General features: G+C 36.3%; 1 protein-coding gene across 1 annotated transcript in view; it reads right to left on the minus strand.

Moving 5' to 3' along the window:
* grip2b (glutamate receptor interacting protein 2b) overlaps positions 1 to 17,731 on the minus strand; it is a 163,106-nt gene that overhangs the window by 56,094 nt on the left and 89,281 nt on the right. The window contains exons 2-6 of the mRNA XM_028447334.1: positions 11,969 to 12,046; positions 8,935 to 9,070; positions 8,709 to 8,854; positions 6,632 to 6,718; positions 4,522 to 4,597 (exon numbers count right to left, since the gene is read on the minus strand). Of these exons, the coding sequence (XP_028303135.1) occupies positions 4,522 to 4,597; positions 6,632 to 6,718; positions 8,709 to 8,854; positions 8,935 to 9,070; positions 11,969 to 12,046 (523 nt within the window). The remainder of the gene's footprint in view (positions 1 to 4,521; positions 4,598 to 6,631; positions 6,719 to 8,708; positions 8,855 to 8,934; positions 9,071 to 11,968; positions 12,047 to 17,731) is intronic.

Genomic DNA, 17,731 nt, shown 5'->3' on the forward strand with positions numbered 1-17,731 from the left:
CAGTAAGTTCTGAAAATGTCTGGATAGTGGGAAAAAAGTGCATAAAGGCAATGGAATTTGTCAGAAATGGGAGTAATGTAGCAAAAATGCATTAAAAGGAGCGAAAATATGGCAAGAAAAAGTAATGAATATAAATTAAAATAAGGCATGTTTGGTGTAGAAAAAAGTTCAAAGCGGCAATATTGGCTTAAAAGTGGCAGAAATGTGGGAAGGGCTTAATAAATCGTAAATGTGGCGAAATTAGCAAAAATAAGCATGAAATCTGGTGAAAAGAGGTTAAAAGTGACAATAATGGGTCAATATATGTGACATTAGGTGGAAAAGTGGTGGAAAGAGTTTATAGGTACTGAAAAAGGCCTCTGAAAATTGAAATTTGATAGAAAAGTGTCAGAAATGGGAGTAGAGTAGCAAAAATGTATTAAAAAAGTATGAAAAAGTGACGGAAATAGGTTAAAATATGGCAAGTTTGGTGTAGTTGCAGAAAAATTGTAAAAATAGGCAAAAATGGGACGAAATTGTTGAAAAAAATATTCCTAGTTGTTTGAAGGCATCTGGGGACCCCCTGCCAGTGTTTTGCGACCCCAAATGAGGGTCCTGGCCACAAGGTTGAGACATTTTTTGAATTCGAAATGGACTTGTTATCATTCTCTGAGGCATGAGGACCATGTTCAATCTCTGGAAGTTTTATTCCAGCAGACGATGAGGTCACATGATCAGGGGGGTCTTGACAGTTTTTGGCCCATTTTTCAAAATGATAATTCTAATGTGAATATAATCATTTGCATCAGGACAGTTCTCTACATTAGGATGTTTGATTTCAGTGACATTCAGCCCTCAGTCTGTTTCTGAAACGCTTTGAAAGTTGGACCTTTAATTCCCAGTGGGAAAAGCTAACAGTGAAGGCTCTCCTGGGAACGTGGGGATTAGATTTTCTTTGCTATCTCATTCACTGACCCACATTCTGAAGATAATTCTCTTTTTTTAACAACGTTCCGTGATCTACAGGCTGGAAAATCTGGATTATATTAATTGAATTTTCTCTGTAAATAAGATCTGTGTCCACGTGGGGCTCACTTTATTATTTCATTGATCATCATATGAACATATATTTAAAAAGACATCAGACAACATGAGGAATCCTGCATACGTGCATGGATCATGTGACCCATGATGAAATGTAGCCAATGTACACAGAATGAATAAAAAAACATATTATTATTAACATATTCTGCATCAGCACAAGATTGTGTTAGTGAATAAAAAAGCAAGCCTGATAAAAATAACATCCAACGCTGACATGAAACGACTGAAGTGGTTGGATGATCAGAGGAATCCATCAATGTAGAAAAGATTACGTTACTAAAAATGGATCTGTCAGAGTTTAGAGTTGAATATAAGAAAAGTCAACAGAGTGAAGCTTCATTTTTGTAGAAAGTGTTTATTTGTACGGTTGCCGTACGGACAACCCCCGGTGCTATTGGTACGGTTACCAAAGTACACGTACGAAGCGTCTTACGTTTAGGTTTAGGGTTAGGATTAGGATTAGGTTATAACCCAATATCGCAACAATTTTTAAGATTGGGGTTAGAGTTAGGGTTAGGTTTAGTCTTAGTCACGTGACCTAAACTGGCCAAATAGGGGCGCTACGCATGGATAGAATGTCGGTATTTTGATACGGCAACCGTACAGGTAGCCACTGCCATTTTGGTATCAGTAGTAGGACGAAAATTGATGTTCACTGAACATTAACTCATTGAGTGCCATTCCCGTCTAAAGACGTGAATTGTGTTTTTCGACTGGGGTTGCTAGGAGACAGTGTGACAAAGCTCTCCGGTGAATATCTAACTTGTACAATGATGTAGTGACCAACTGGTGACCTGTAGGTGGCAGCAGAGCACCTTTGGATGAGAGATCACCCGTGATGGGCAGAACTCAGAGGGAGAGGAAAGGAGTTTACAAAACAGAAAAATGGTGCTACGAGAGTAGATGGTGAAGTTCTCACCGGCTCACAGCAGCGCACACTCGACCAGAGCATGTGTGGAACTAAGTGGACTATTGAGTGTGTTGCAATGGTGAGAGAAACGATCAAAAAACGGGGCAAGCGGTGACACATGGCATGTCCTGGAGGAGGAGGAAGTTGTGTGTGTGGAGAATGACGGGGGAGAGACTTGGAGGAACACCAAAGTACAGTAAGAAATCCATTCAATTCTGACATAGATAACATAATAATAATAATAATAATAATAATAATAATAATAATAATAATAATAATAATAATAATAATAATAATAATAATAATAATAATAATAATGTTGCCATCAAAAGCCTGGTCTCACAAGGAAACTGATGTTGAGGTGTCACTGAAGCAAAAAAATAAAATAAAAAATTGCTTCAAAGTCACTAATAGATTTTTTCAGAAAAAGCCATTTTTCTACTTACTAGATCTATAGTGCACAACATTAGGGCCGGTCTTCTCAACAGGCGGCCGCCTAGGGCGCCATGTGCTGGAGGGGCGCCAAATTGCACCGCCCCAATATTTATTTATCTATGTTTTTTATAATAATTTAAAAAGGTATAATAAACGTGAAACACACCATTTACAATCACTGTACATGTTTTCTCTTAATTGAAGATTAATATAAAAAATCTGTAACTATACCTGTTAATCTTCTTCCAATATTTATATTATTTTATTTTACTTCTTGTTCTATTCTGTATAATTCTATTGTGTCCACTCTTGCCTCAGACCTGAAGCACGTCACCATATTTTCTACAGATCAATTTATTCTGTGGGTGCCAGAGATGGGCCACATCCTGCCTTTTCAAAGTAAAGGCACAAAAAGACACCACAAAACACATAAAAGCCAGCAAAAAAATTACAAAATGAGAATAAAATAAACAAATTGACAAAAATAATTCACAAAAATGACAAAGACACACAAAAATTACTCCAAAAACTCAGTGACATATATTTATAAAAAAAATCATACAAAAAACAACAACAAAAAATTACAAAATGAGGATAAAACACACACAATGACTCCAAAAACTCTGACAACAATAAATTAATAAATGTAAGAAATAAGATAAAAATTACAAAATGACTCCAAGAACACAAAATGATGACAAAAGCACAAAAAAATTTACAGCAAAAAATTATAAAATGAAAGTAAAATAAACAAAATCATCAAAGGCCTATGTTACGATTACAAATCTAGATAATTATATCCTGAATTCATCTCCGTTAGCGGGATTTACTGAACCAAACATTGTCCATCAGACAGAAGCTGTTGGTTGTGGAGAAAGTGGACCTCTGTCTTCAAAAGATGGAAAATGTGCAGTTTATGTGACATTGTGTGTAATATTAAAATGTATTTAAATACATCCAGTGACCAGCCTAAGGGTGAATATGTCCTGTGTTATATTTGTTTACACACATTGTGATGAAATGTCAGGAAGGATTAGTGAGACATGGAGGCTACGACTGACATATGATGATAACGTTAAAGGATCTGAGCTGAGTCATCATGGCACTGCACACATGAGTAACACACAACACACTACTACAACACACTACTACAACACACTACCGACAACACACTACTACAACACACTACTACAACACACAACTGACAACACACTACTACAACACACTACCGACAACACACTACTACAACACACTACTACAACACACAACTGACAACACACTACTACAACACACTACCGACAACACACTACTACAACACACTACTACAACACACTACCGACAACACACTACTACAACACACTACTACAACACACTACCGACAACACACAACTGACAACACACAACTACAACACACTACTGACAACACACAACTACAACACACAACTGACAACACACAACTACAACACACTACCGACAACACACAACTGACAACACACAACTACAACACACAACTGACAACACACAACTACAACACACTACCGACAACACACAACTGACAACACACAACTACAACACACTACTGACAACACACAACTACAACACACAACTGACAACACACAACTACAACACACTACCGACAACACACAACTGACAACACACAACTACAACACACTACTGACAACACACAACTACAACACACAACTGACAACACACTACTACAACACACTACCGACAACACACAACTACAACACACTACCGACAACACACAACTACAACACACTACTGACAACACACCAGTGACGGTCAGGAGAAATGACACTGTTATCCTCAGGCTTTAGTCACTAAAGGACACACACACACACACACACACACACGCACACACACACACACACACACACACACACACGCACACGCACACGCACACGCACACGCACACGCACACGCACACGCACACACACACACACACACACACACACACACACACACACACACACACACACACACACCCTGAAACATCCATTCTTACATTTTTATCATTATATTATTATTACTAGGAGTGTTTTTTTTTAGTTTTTTAATCAGGCAGGGTTTACCTGTCTGCGGGGCCTCCTGGCCTCACGTAGGTGACCACTAGGGGGCGGGACTTGTGCCAGTCTTTATGGATACCACCTGTAGGAGAAACAAAAATAAAGTGTTGGAAATACCATTTGTTCTTTGGTTATTCCATTTTAAAACCAAATCAAAATAACAAAAAAACAATGTGGTTATTTTGTTTTACTGATTTAGAACCAAAACAGAAATACAAAAAAACAAATAAGCAGTGTTTTTTTTAAAAACGGGGAAATTAGAGCGAGAACTGAAGTCACCTGGTTTCCCTCCACAGGTCTTGGACCAGGTCTACACACACAATAGGACTGTTTAGGATTTATTTCAGCAGTTTTCTGGTCCTGCTCATGTTTTCATTCAGTCTGTGGATGTTTTAGCTCGTAAAAAGCTGCTCACGTTTATGTTTTGATTCGCGGTGTTATGGTCCAAATAGTGTCTAAATAAACTAGTGACTGACTATCTACTGTGAGGCTGGTGTGATGAACAGATGTTAGAACTGTTAGATGGCAGTTAAAATATTTATTTTGCACGTTATAAATACCGCTAACAGCAGCCATCAACACACACAAAAGTTGATCACAAGAAACATGGAGCACCAGTAGACTCATTACACCACCTCTGGTTCCACGTCATGTGCATGTTTTTCCTAACATTAATTTTTTGGTTTGGATTTATTTATGTATTAATAACATTTTAAACGACCAGTAATGTGACTTATGCCTTTTTTGTCCGGGAGCAAAACTCCGCCCAATCACCAGATTATCTGGATACTATTTGGACTCTAACACTGTTGGTAAAGTTGGCAGATATTCACAGATTCAGACTTCCAGCATCAGTAACTCTTTAACTAAACATCATTGATACATAAATGACACCTCTGTCATCAGTGTGAGGTGGACAACATGATACAAGATCATTTTTATCAAACGTAGCAGAATAAAAGTCCGTCTGTGGGTCCTCTCTGTGTGGTGAGATTAAAACATGAAGCTCTCGTCCATAGTTTCTCCGTAAATATCCAAATATCACACAAACAGAAGATTTCATTTTGAAACTGGAAAACGCTGCTCGTTTGGTTTTTGGTTATTTTTGGTTTTTCCGTTTTCCAGTTTCTGGTTTTAAGTCAATAAAAAAAAATAAAAAATCTGTTTATTCTATTTTTTATTTTGGTTTTGAAACAAAATAACCAAAGAACAAAGGATACACGGATTATTGTAGTAGGATGACCATATTTTAACTTTCCAACCTCTTCATACTCAAATTATTAGATGTTTTCTTGAATCCACCTTGTAACAACAAAATATAGTATAGTAGATAAATAAGATAAGGTTTCAAAATTAATTTCTCTTTTTTATAACAAAAGACTTAAAAAAAAGACTGAAGTTAATCACCTTTATTATGCATTATAACAATCCGTCCTTGAAAAATCTCATATAAACCTTCTTAAAATCTGTCAATCATTGAAACAATGAGAAACTTCTCCTCCTAAAAATTAAAAATGGGGGAAAAAAACCCTCAAGTCTTACAGAGCATTAAATAATCATTAAATATATAGTTTGCATCACATGTTCCCGTCTGTGGAGATGATGAGGTCTAGACCAGATGATGGAAACTTCCTGTATTCTAAGTTTCTCCCAGTGGTTCCTTTGTTTTTAAACTCCTCTCTGAACCTTTATGGAGGTTTGATCATCCAGGAGGATCTTCATGATGATATTTATTATTAAATCATCAGTATTTTCACTTTCAGTTCATCTTGGACTTTAGTCTCTCTTCTCTTTTCCTCGTGTCAGGCAATTTCTTCAAAACAAAGCAGCATCTTTAATGATTCCTGTGTAAAATGACACGATACTGACTGTAAAGAGCAACTCATTATCTTTCAGAAACTGCTGTAATAACTCTGAAAGGGCAAATATTAGCAGAGTTGCAGTCATTTAAAAAAAATCAATGTCTTCCCAGAAATAAGTTTGTAAAATCCAGACACACGATGAGGACAAGACGTGAAAAGAGGACATGTCCGTGTTCTAGTAATACTGTGACAGTTTGGATCATCACATGACTGCAGGACTTAATTAGCAGCTAGCTTCCTGCTAACGCTGTTACCTCTCATGACGAAACCAAAGCTGGTCCCCTCCTTGTGCAAACAGATGTCGATTGTCTTGGATAAAACCCCTGAGGTGCTATCTGGTGCTTTGGGAAACACACACAGGGAGACAACAATGAAGAACGTCATTTATAATGAAACCATTACAAAGCGTGGAACGTGAAAATGACGTCCTGACAGCAAAGCATGAATACTTCAATCGGATTAATCGTTAGAAAAACAACAGCAGATCAGCCAAAGCCTCAAATGGTTCTGGTCACTTTGGGGGAGAACACCGTTAGATCAGAACCACCATTTTGTTGGGTCACAGACACCTGTAGTGTCTAAGGGTGGTAGAGGTCAGTGACGTGCAGTCAGGGTAGTCATGGTAGGCAGTGCCTACCCAAGGGTGAATTGATATTTTGATTATTTGTTTTAATTATAATATAATTATAAATTATTTGTTTTTCAATTTCCGATAGCCTACAGTACCTGTAAGTTTGAAAGTGTCAGCATGTTGTGCTTTTCATAACCCAAATTACTAAACAGTGTTATTTCCTAACCGCTGTAAGGCAGGAGGCCACACCCCTTCTCAAAGGCACAATGCTGCTCTGCCTCTGTTTCCATAGCGTGTTTTTATGTGTTTGCTCATGTGCAGTCAGTTCCCCAATATGAAAACCATTTTACGTTCAAAGGCAGCTCTCTATGCTACCTTTGGACGTAACTGTGCTAAGCTAAATGCTATACGTAAGTTCACAGTACATTAGTGAATTGATATCACATGACCGCTTCTGCTACGTTCTCTAGCTAGTGGGCGGGATAACACTACAGTCAGGATGACAACGCTAGAGACGATAAAAAAAACTTTCTTTAGAGGAAAAACAACAGCTTTTAAAAGATGGAGACCAACACCTGAGCTACCAGAGCTTCAGCAAAGGTAAGGTCAGAACATTGTTGGTACTTTCTACAGTGAATGGAACAAAAGGAAGGATTGACTTTGTGGATGCTCCTCACTGAGGCTGTTCTGAGTTGTTGTTGTTGGTATTTTCTCCATGTTTCTGTGTTTCCAACACAAACAACAGATGTGCTGTCGTGTCATGAGATATATCTTGTTGGAGAGTATGGAGGCTATATTAAATCATTGTTATGTTTCTTTCATGGTGTTTATGATGTTGATTTTGTTTGATGATAAATGCTTGTTCAATGGGATCTTGTTGGGTTTTTTCTTTCTAATTATGACTTTTATATTTTGATAAGCTCATTGAGATGACTTTGTTTAAAATTGCTTTATACAAATAAAGTTGAATTGAATTGAATTGAATTGGATAAACACTTGCCAGCAGAAACATATGAAATTGTCATTGGTGGTTCTCGATTTGGAACGCCCTGCCTACCCAACCCTAGTGCTAATGGCACGTCACTGGTAGTGGGTGTTGTGAGAGAATCTGTGACCCCCAAAAAAGACGATTCTATTCGCTGAGAGTGGCTTCACCAGAGCGAACAGAAGCATAATTTAGGTAGGTCATAACACAACACCTATGGCTTTTCAATGAGTTGTCCATTAAAATAAAGGCTTTTTAGAAATTATTTCCTCATTTTGATTTTGTCATTTTTAGAGTGTCTGGTTTCCCCATTTTTTGACACATTGGTCATAGTTGATGTTATGAGACAATTTGCTACCCAAAAAAAAATGGTGGTTCTAGTTACTGAGTGGCTCTACTGGAGCCACCAGAACCATTATTTTGTTGTGTAGTGTCTATGGGTCGTAGTCAGTGTTGTGAGTCACTAACTACGACCCATTAAAATGATGGTTCTGGTCGCTGAAAATGGCTCCACCAAAGCAACCAGAACCACCATTTAGATGGGTCACAGACTGCGTTACAACACCTACTCTGACAGTCTCCAGCACAATGGTGGTCACGTTTAAATATCTCCTGTAGTGCTTATTTACTACTAAAGATAAACGATTATGGTCGATGTCTGTTTTTAAAAAAAATATCTTTATCATCACAAATGTGACAGTTTATTGTTAATGGGTTGGAACTGATCACAGAATGTAAACACCATGAAAACAATCCTAAAACTGTTTCATCCTACCTGTAGGGGGCAGTTCATACTCCACCTCCAGTAACACTCGCTCTCCCACGTTTTTCAGTAAACTGATGATCTCCTCGTGTCGTAGTTTGGTCAGATTGATGCCGTTGACGGACTTGATGTAGTCGCCGACATTAAGTTGGTCACTCCTGCATAAAGCAAGACCTTATGTTAGACAAATGCCTGTCTTTGAGTCTTCTTTTCTTCTTCGTTGGTGGTAGTCACACACCTGGCCGCTAACCCTCCAGGCCTGAGGTTAGAAACCCGTGGTTTGCCGTCCTTGTCGGTGCCCCCTGATATGGTGAGGCCCAGCGTGCTTCCTTCTTTCTTCACCAGCTCCACCATGGTCACCCCCCGCAGAGCTTCTAACCAAAAACAGGACACACATAAAGACAATACAGCGACACACACACACACACACACACACACACACACACACACACACACACACACACACACACACACACACACACACACACACACACACACACACACACACACACACACACACACACACACACACACACACACATAAACTCAATAAACACAATAATCAAACCCTGCGTTCTTGTTTACTCCAAAGATCTGACGACTTCATTAATAATATTGCTTAAATAAGTGTTTTTATTAATTAATAAAAATAAACAAAGTATTTCACAGCGTGTGAAACAGAGAGAGAAATATAATCTCACTAAATGATCCACATTCTCCATAACGCACGAATGACCAAAACACACACAAGATCCTGTTTGTATTTCAAGTTTATTCTCATAAAATTATGAATTTAATCTCGAAATAATACAACTTTGATCTCATAAAATTAAGATTTTATCAAGATGACTTTAATCTCGTGAATTTATTACTTTAATTTCAAAATAATCCAATTTTAATTTCATGAAATTATGATTTTATTAAGATATGACTTTATCCTCATAAAATTATGACTTTATTCTCAAAATATCATGACTTTAATCTTGTAATATTACAACTTTAATTTCATAAAATTATGATTTTCATAGGATATGACTTTGTTCTCATAAAATTATGACTTTAATCTAGAATATTACAACTTTATTCTTGAAATATTACAACTTTATTCTCAAAATATTACAACTTTAATCTCATAAATTATAATTTTTTTTAAAGATATGATTTTATTCTCATAAAATTATGACATTAATCTTGAAATATTATGACTTTAATCTCATAGTAGGCATATTTTTTTTTCTTTTATTTTAATGCAGCCCTAATATGCAATAGTAAAATACTGTTTTATTGCACTTACAAAATAAGAGTCTATCATTCATTCATTCCATTATTATTCTCTATAAGAGAAAAGAGGAACTACAGGTTTAATGTAACAACAAATAAAAAAATTAGTTTCTAAATACAGAGTTTCTGTATTTGTCACTTCAGTATTTCAGCATAAATGATGTAATAAAAAAATAGGGGAATGTTTGTTTACCTGATCTACCAAAGAGAAAAAAACCATATAATTAAATATTAATAACCTATGGATACTCTAGACATTTTAAATCTAGTTACTAAATGATCCAAACCAACACCATTCAGATGTGCTGAGCTATTAAAACTAAACATAAACTAACTAAAACAAACTCTCCAAGGCCGATAAAAACAACATGAAAGAACTACTGACTATTGTTTTCCACTATTCCCACAGCAGGTCATTACAACACGTGTAAAAAACCTTCAGAAGGTCACGTGTTGTTGGGTTGAACACAGGAAAACAAACTAATGGGTGGATTTGGGGAAACAGTCGTTTCCTTGGAGACGACAACGTTTTTCCCTTTAGATTGTCAGATGCTGACTCACTCTACCCTCCACTGTTGTTCACAACAATGTGATTGTATCTGATCCGAGGGTCTAGGGCTGGGCGATATGCACCAAAAATCATATCTCTCAAAATGTCGATATACGAGATCAATCTGAATATTTTTAATTCAAATAAAACAATTCTAGGTTCAATTTTCTGATGAAAAATTCCACACAGGCACATTTATTAACAGCTGCACAATATCAGCCATTTTTGGCTTTTTCTCTACCAAGGGACAGCATGTGTGAGTGAGCTCTGTAGTGTGGCTTGTTTGGATGAAGGTCTAGGTTAGAACACACATCTAACTGTGTTTTTCATGCTGTTCTGGCATTTTCGTTATTGACTTTTGTGTTTTTCCTTCGTCTTGTGAGTTTTGAGTCATTTTATGCATTTTTAAAGTCAATTTGTGTGTTATTGTAGTAGTTTTTTTTTAATACATACAGTATATCATAGTCTAATTCTTTGTGTGTTTGTGTCTCTTTTTGTGGGTTTTGTTGTTGTCGTTTTGTTAAATTTTATCTTATTTTGTACATTTTCATTATTATCTTGTGTGTATTCGTTTGTCGTGTGTGTTATGAGTCATTTTGTGCATTTTTACAGTCAACTTTGAAAAGTTTGTGATTTCTGAATCACTTTTGTGTATTTTTTTGTAGTTTAGTGTGTTATTGTTGTCATTTTGTGTATTTTTCTGTCATTTTGTGCAATTTTGTTGGCATTTTTTGTGTTTTTGTAGTTATTTTGAGTTTAGGTGGTTGTTTAGAGCGTCTTTGTTATTATTATGTGTAGCTTTGTTGACATTTTCATGAATTCAAATTTTGTTTTAGGGGCTGCACAAAATTAGACCGAGGGCTGCATGTGGCCCCCGAGCCTCCAGTTGTCTATGTCTAGTGTACGGTGAAGACCAGCGGTAACTATTATGACACTATATATTATTTATACATCAACATTCAGCTCAGTGTCTAGAATAATGACCATGTGTATTTTCTAAGTGGATTTGTGTGTTATTGTAGTAGTTTTTTATATTTTATTCTTTTTTTTTTGTGGTCTCATATTGTTCAATTTTCTCTTATTTTGTGCATTTTCGTTATTATCTTGTGTGTTTTTCCTTTGTCGTGTTATGAGTCATTTTGTACATTTTTGAAGTAAACTTTGTGCATATTTATTTTGAGTCACTTTTGTGTATTTTTGTTGTTGTTGAGTGTGTTATTGTTGTCATTTATATTGGTACAACAGACCAAAACAGTCTAAACACTAAAAGCACTGTTTCAGCTTATTTCATACAACTTGAACTAAATATAACCGTACGCAGCAGACCTGAATCCACTCTGTGTAGAGGTTGCATGTTCTCCAGGGTTCTGACCTGTAGTTTTATTGTGTAGTTACAAATATCATATCTTTTTTATTTATTTGCTGTAAAGCTGGGATTTACCTGGTATACTGTGTCTTCTCAAGGCCATGTTGTGCTCCGCTCCTGATATATCTTTAGTTTTTCCATAAGGGCCGTCATCTGAAGAGACAGAGAGACACATCCATCATCAACATGGTTTACAGTTTAACCGTCTAAATATAGAAAATATTCTGTATCCACACCTAATAGAAAGTAAACAAAGCAAACACATATTTAATACTTATTTATTTGTAATCAAAACTATTTATTCTATGTCAAACCTTTAAAACTAATCAATTGCAAAAGAGAATAAAGGTAGATGTGTAGTGTTTAAATGCAATCATTTTGGGTCTTAATTATTGTTATTTTTTGCATTCAAATACTTTTTTATTTAAATGAAAATACTTAATTTTGATTGAAGCTGACTTTTTTGAATGAATTACATTTTTTAAATTAATAATATAGACACAAATCTACCTCCATAAAGGAGTTAAAGGCTGCACATTTAAAAAAATAAAAATAAAATAAAAATAAATAAATAAATAAATAAATAAATAAATAAATAAATACCCAGAACACTGAAAATAAAACATTTTAAATTAATTCATGTTAAATGTTTCACTAATACAATAAACAATAAAAAAATACTTATTTCTCGCTTGTTACAATTGTAATAATATGTTTTACATTAAAATGATTTGCTTAATGTAATTTTTTTCTTCTACTTTTGATAAACACGTTAACCAGTGATATGACATCATCACTCTGATTTCAGTCGTATTCTGGTGTTACATCCAACATAGTTTGGTCAACAACGTTCAATGTGTGAACAGCAGAAATGTCACTGACAGTGTTTTTGGGGGCATAACTTTTAGATAATAATAATAAAAATAATAATAATAATAATAATAATAATAACAATAATAATAACAATAATAATAATAAAAATAATAATAATAATAATAATAATAATAATAATAATAATAATAATAATAATAATAATAATAATAATAATAATGCATCAACTTTATATAGAGCTTTATCATAGACACTCAAAGTCGCTTTACTTAAGGCATTATTCTTTCACTCCACACTTAGTGGTGGTAAACTACAGTTGTAGCCACAGCTGCCCTGAGGCAGACTGACGGAAGCGAGGCTGCCATAGTGCGCCAAAGGCCCCTCCCACCACCACCAACACTTACGCACACACTACATTCATACTAGGCAATGTGGGTGAAATGCCTTGCCCAAGGACACAATGACAGATACCACTGAGGCGACTGTCCCCCACTGTGGCACCTGGAATTCTCAGTGTTCTCCATCATCTAATAATAATAATAATAATAATAATAATAATAATAATAATAATAATAATAATAATAATAATGCTTGGATTTATATAGTGCTTTCTTCGAGGAGACTCAAAGCGCGTTACAGAAACCATTATTCATTCACACCAGTCACTCACACAGTCATACCGGTGGTGGTAAGCTACAATGTAGCCACAGCTGCCCTAGGGAACACTGACAGAGGCGTGGCTGCCATTTCCTGCCTACGACCCCTCTGACCACCACCAACATTCATACACAATTCATACTCACTCATACAAGGCAATGTGGGTAAAGTGCCTTGCCCAAGGACTCAGTTAGAGCGGGATTTGAACCCCCAACCCTTCGGTCACTGGACAACCCACTCTACCACTGAGCCACGGTCGCCCAAACCAGGACCAGACCTGCATAGCTTCACAGATCTAACGGGATCGGCCAATCAGAGGCTGGTATGGCCACTAGATAAAATACATGTAAGTCTAGAGTTTAAAAACGTTAGTTATCGTCCTCGGCAGCTTTAAACTAATCTGTAGTTTTAGCTCCGAGATCCATTCCAACCTTTTCTATCATTAGCAGAACAAGAATACAAGGCTGGAGGTGAAACAACTTCACCAGATCAAACCAACAAACATGTTGTGTGACGTGTGCACCACATGACACACCCACAGCATTAGTTACATTCCTTCACCTTTGTATATATACTGTATGTATAAATAACTCAGCAAAGAAAGTAGATGTATATCAGAGAGCTGTTATTGTTCATAATATCACTGCTGAGGCTGTTATTGTCTATGCCAGGGTTTCACTCACACCTTTATTTTTAATACATTTAGGTCAGATCAGCCTCAGGACACGACATGGCATTTTGTTTTGAAAGAAACCGGAAATACACATCAATATGCGCTGCTTCGGATACGAGAGTTGAAAGTTGAAAGCTTTTATTTTCTATTTATTTTTAAAGGTTAAGATATATTAACATTTCATTATACTTGGTATTTAATAATAAAACTGTACGTTAATATATCTTAAAATAAATTAAAAAAAAAGGAAAAACGGCTTTTCAACTTACTTCCACATCCTTGAAAATAAAACGTCATGTCGTGTTTGACAGACTGAGGCCGTTGAGTATGATGACTTTTATTTTGAAGCCTGAGGCCGTATCTTTTGACAGCGTTTGGTTTGCTGTTTCATCTGACTGCGGTTTTGCTGAGTCATGAGTCAGTATGGTCTGAGACCTCACTCTGAGACCTGAGGAAGTCCCAAAATGTAAATCATGCTTACGATGCATCGCGATGACGAAAATGGACGATTCTGCATCGATACAGTGTCATGATGACATCATTGATTCTAGTGTTGAACAAAAAAAGTTGGTTAAAAAATCTCCCACAATGCAACAAACTAAAGCAAGATGGCGGAGGCAGGTGAAAATCTGAGAACATTTTGGGTTTTATGAAAATAATGATACATTTTGCCTCACAAAAATACAAATTCTTAGGAAATATGATACGATACGATATAACCAGACGTTTTTTGCCACATTCGAGTGTGACACTCAATGAGTATATACTGTCTACTACATACTATTAGTATGATTAGGATGATGAGCGTTCACACTGAAGTATACTTCCATGTTTCCCAGGATGCATTTGGAACCTACTGTACAAGGACAAAAACCTGAATCTATCTCTGTTGATTCTCAACCTTTATTTTGAAAGTTCTAAAAACATTTTAAAGTGAGAAAGTGACCAAGTAGAATATCAACATGTGCTCATTTCATCCATAAAACTCACAAAAACACATTTCATTCACACATTTTGGTGATTTTCAGACACCCTTCATTGTGCTACTGACTAAACCTTCCTGTTAACTTCAAAACAAGAGCCGTATTTACAAAAGCTGCCCCATGATGCATTGCGAGTGGAATGTAAAATGGTCCTGGGACTAGCTCCAAGCTAAAAATCCCTAAACATCCCATTCTCAAAATGAAAGCATCTCTTCTTGTCTCCCATTAGTTTTTTACACTTTTTCAACCAGAAGTTTTGTCAGTATTTTCAGTCATCATCCTAATCATATTTACAGTATATAGTATAGACAGCATCATAGAGTTTGTAGTTTATAGTAGGGTTAGTTCTTGTGGCTGAACTTGAAGCTCCTTTTTGCCTCTAAAGATGTTTTCTTCATGTTTTTATGATCCATAAATCACACGTTGCTCGATCCATCTGTTAGTGTTCAACGATTGCTCTTTTTTATTGCTCTCAAACTAATTTGCACAAAGTGTAATAGTGACATGAAATCCTTCTAAAGAACTGGATTAGTAGCAGCTGGTGTGTGTACAGTCAGAGGATGACTATGTCTATAAAGACCACTGCTGTAGGTAAATATGATGATAGTCTACTTTATACAAGCTTTAATGTTGTTGGACACATTTCATTCTTTACCAGGATCTAACAGCCCGATGTGGTTTTCCTCACATGGTTTAATATTTCATAGGTTTCAGTTCCAATGTTGTTGTATTTCTCTGTCCTCGTTTGTCTCCTAATGGGCCCTGGGGGGCCCCACCAAACACATTCCATGCATACATGCAGGAGCTAGTGACAGTTGATGGTGGAGCAACTTAAACAGGATTTAGGCACCAATGCACACCTGTCTGTCTGTGCACACAGGCCAGATCTGTTCATGGAAATAGACGTTCCCGAGTGTACGAGCGCTCAGCATTCCCCTGCACATGTCAGGAATGCTGCGGACCACTTATAGAGCTGTGCCCCAATGACTGCAGGGAAGCGCTGTGTGTGCGCGCGCTAGTATTTTAATCCATACGAATGTTTTTTCTTTGTTTATCAGCTACATGCTAACATGTTTGTCACATTTTAAAATAATGCACCATAATACAATATAACACCTACAGTTGTAGTGCAAATGTATCGAGGGAACAATAACAAAAGCGGTGCAATCAAAAGTTAAAATAAAATATAAAAGTTTCAGTGTATGGTTTCACTAGTCAGTAACACAAATCTTAAAACCAAAGAACACAATGTGCAAACAACACAACAGAGTTATATAGAATAGAACAAAAATGAAAATAAAATAAATAAAAATATGGGCAGAAGATAAGCAGGTATAGTTATAGATTTTTAATATTAATATTCAATTAAGAGAAAACATGTACAGTGATGGTTTATTATACCTTTTTAAAATATTATTTAAAAAATTTTAAAAAATAAATTGGGCGGTGCAATTTGGCACCCCTCCTGCAGATGGCGCCCTAGGCGGCCCCCTGTGTTACCTATCGGGAAGGCCGGCCCTGATACTACTCATACTAAGTCTGATGTCAAAATGAGTATGTAGTGCATTGGTTCTCAACCTTTTGTTGGGTCGTGAGCCCAGGTTGATACCACAAATGTCTGGCTGATTAATGCACAAAGGGGGCTACACTATGAAGCTAGATAATTATATCCTAGATTTATCTCCGTTAGCTTCACCAAACCAAACATTCACCGTCAGACAGAAGCTGTAGTACTAATCTAGATTATAACTCGGTTAAGCATGTTGAGTTCAGCCTAACGACGTGCACCCTCTAGTGACAGACGAGGAGATTACAGCGTCAGACCAATCACAATCACTGAGAAACTGTTTAGAGCAACTTACGTCACAATTGAGGAATATTTCTTTAAAAATATGAAGAATTAAAATCCATAATTCTGACCAAAAACAACACTGTTGCTGCAGTAAAATCAGAAAGTAATTAATGCAGGAATTGATGAGTGTTAATGATTAAATTAGTGAGATTATAAACAGAGATCAGCCTACATCTTAAGGTGGAATATATTTATATTTTATATTATCTCTCAGCATCACCACAGAATACACTAATTAATGAAGGAATTAATTATGTTTTTGGTCTGAAAGCGCCTGATGCACGCAGGCTTTATCAGCCGACTTATTTGACTTTATCAGATATAAATCTATATGTTTCCTATGGGGTGTCATCGTCAGTAAATGAAAGGATTGCATTGATGTCTAAATATTCAGAGTCACATCAGATCCACACAGTGACGCATTCACAATGATCCTCCTTTTATTGGTCAGGTCGTTTTCGAAAAGATCTTATTGGTCAGGAGGCGGGGTTTTAGGACTCACTGAAAAAAGATTCAGAACAAAACAGTTTTTTTCAACAAATAGAATCAAATTTTAATCAGTTTTTACCATTTTTTTTTTTTTTTTACCACTTTGCCTACTAGACATGTTAAGCGGCCCAATTTTAATTCCCCCACATGGGGTCCCGACCCCAAGGTTAAAAAACACTGATGTAATTCACATGCGATGTAATTCACATTAGATAGTATGTCAAGGTTGAGTACGTGAGAAATATCTGGATATGTGTACTACTGTATATGGAGACAATATTTAAGTATGCATGGTGGGCACACTAGTCATACTCAACCGTCCCATGATGCATTGCAGGTGGAACGTAAAATAG

This window comes from Gouania willdenowi, chromosome 5 (assembly GCF_900634775.1).
Source record: "Gouania willdenowi chromosome 5, fGouWil2.1, whole genome shotgun sequence".
Lineage (NCBI taxonomy): Eukaryota > Metazoa > Chordata > Actinopteri > Blenniiformes > Gobiesocidae > Gouania > Gouania willdenowi.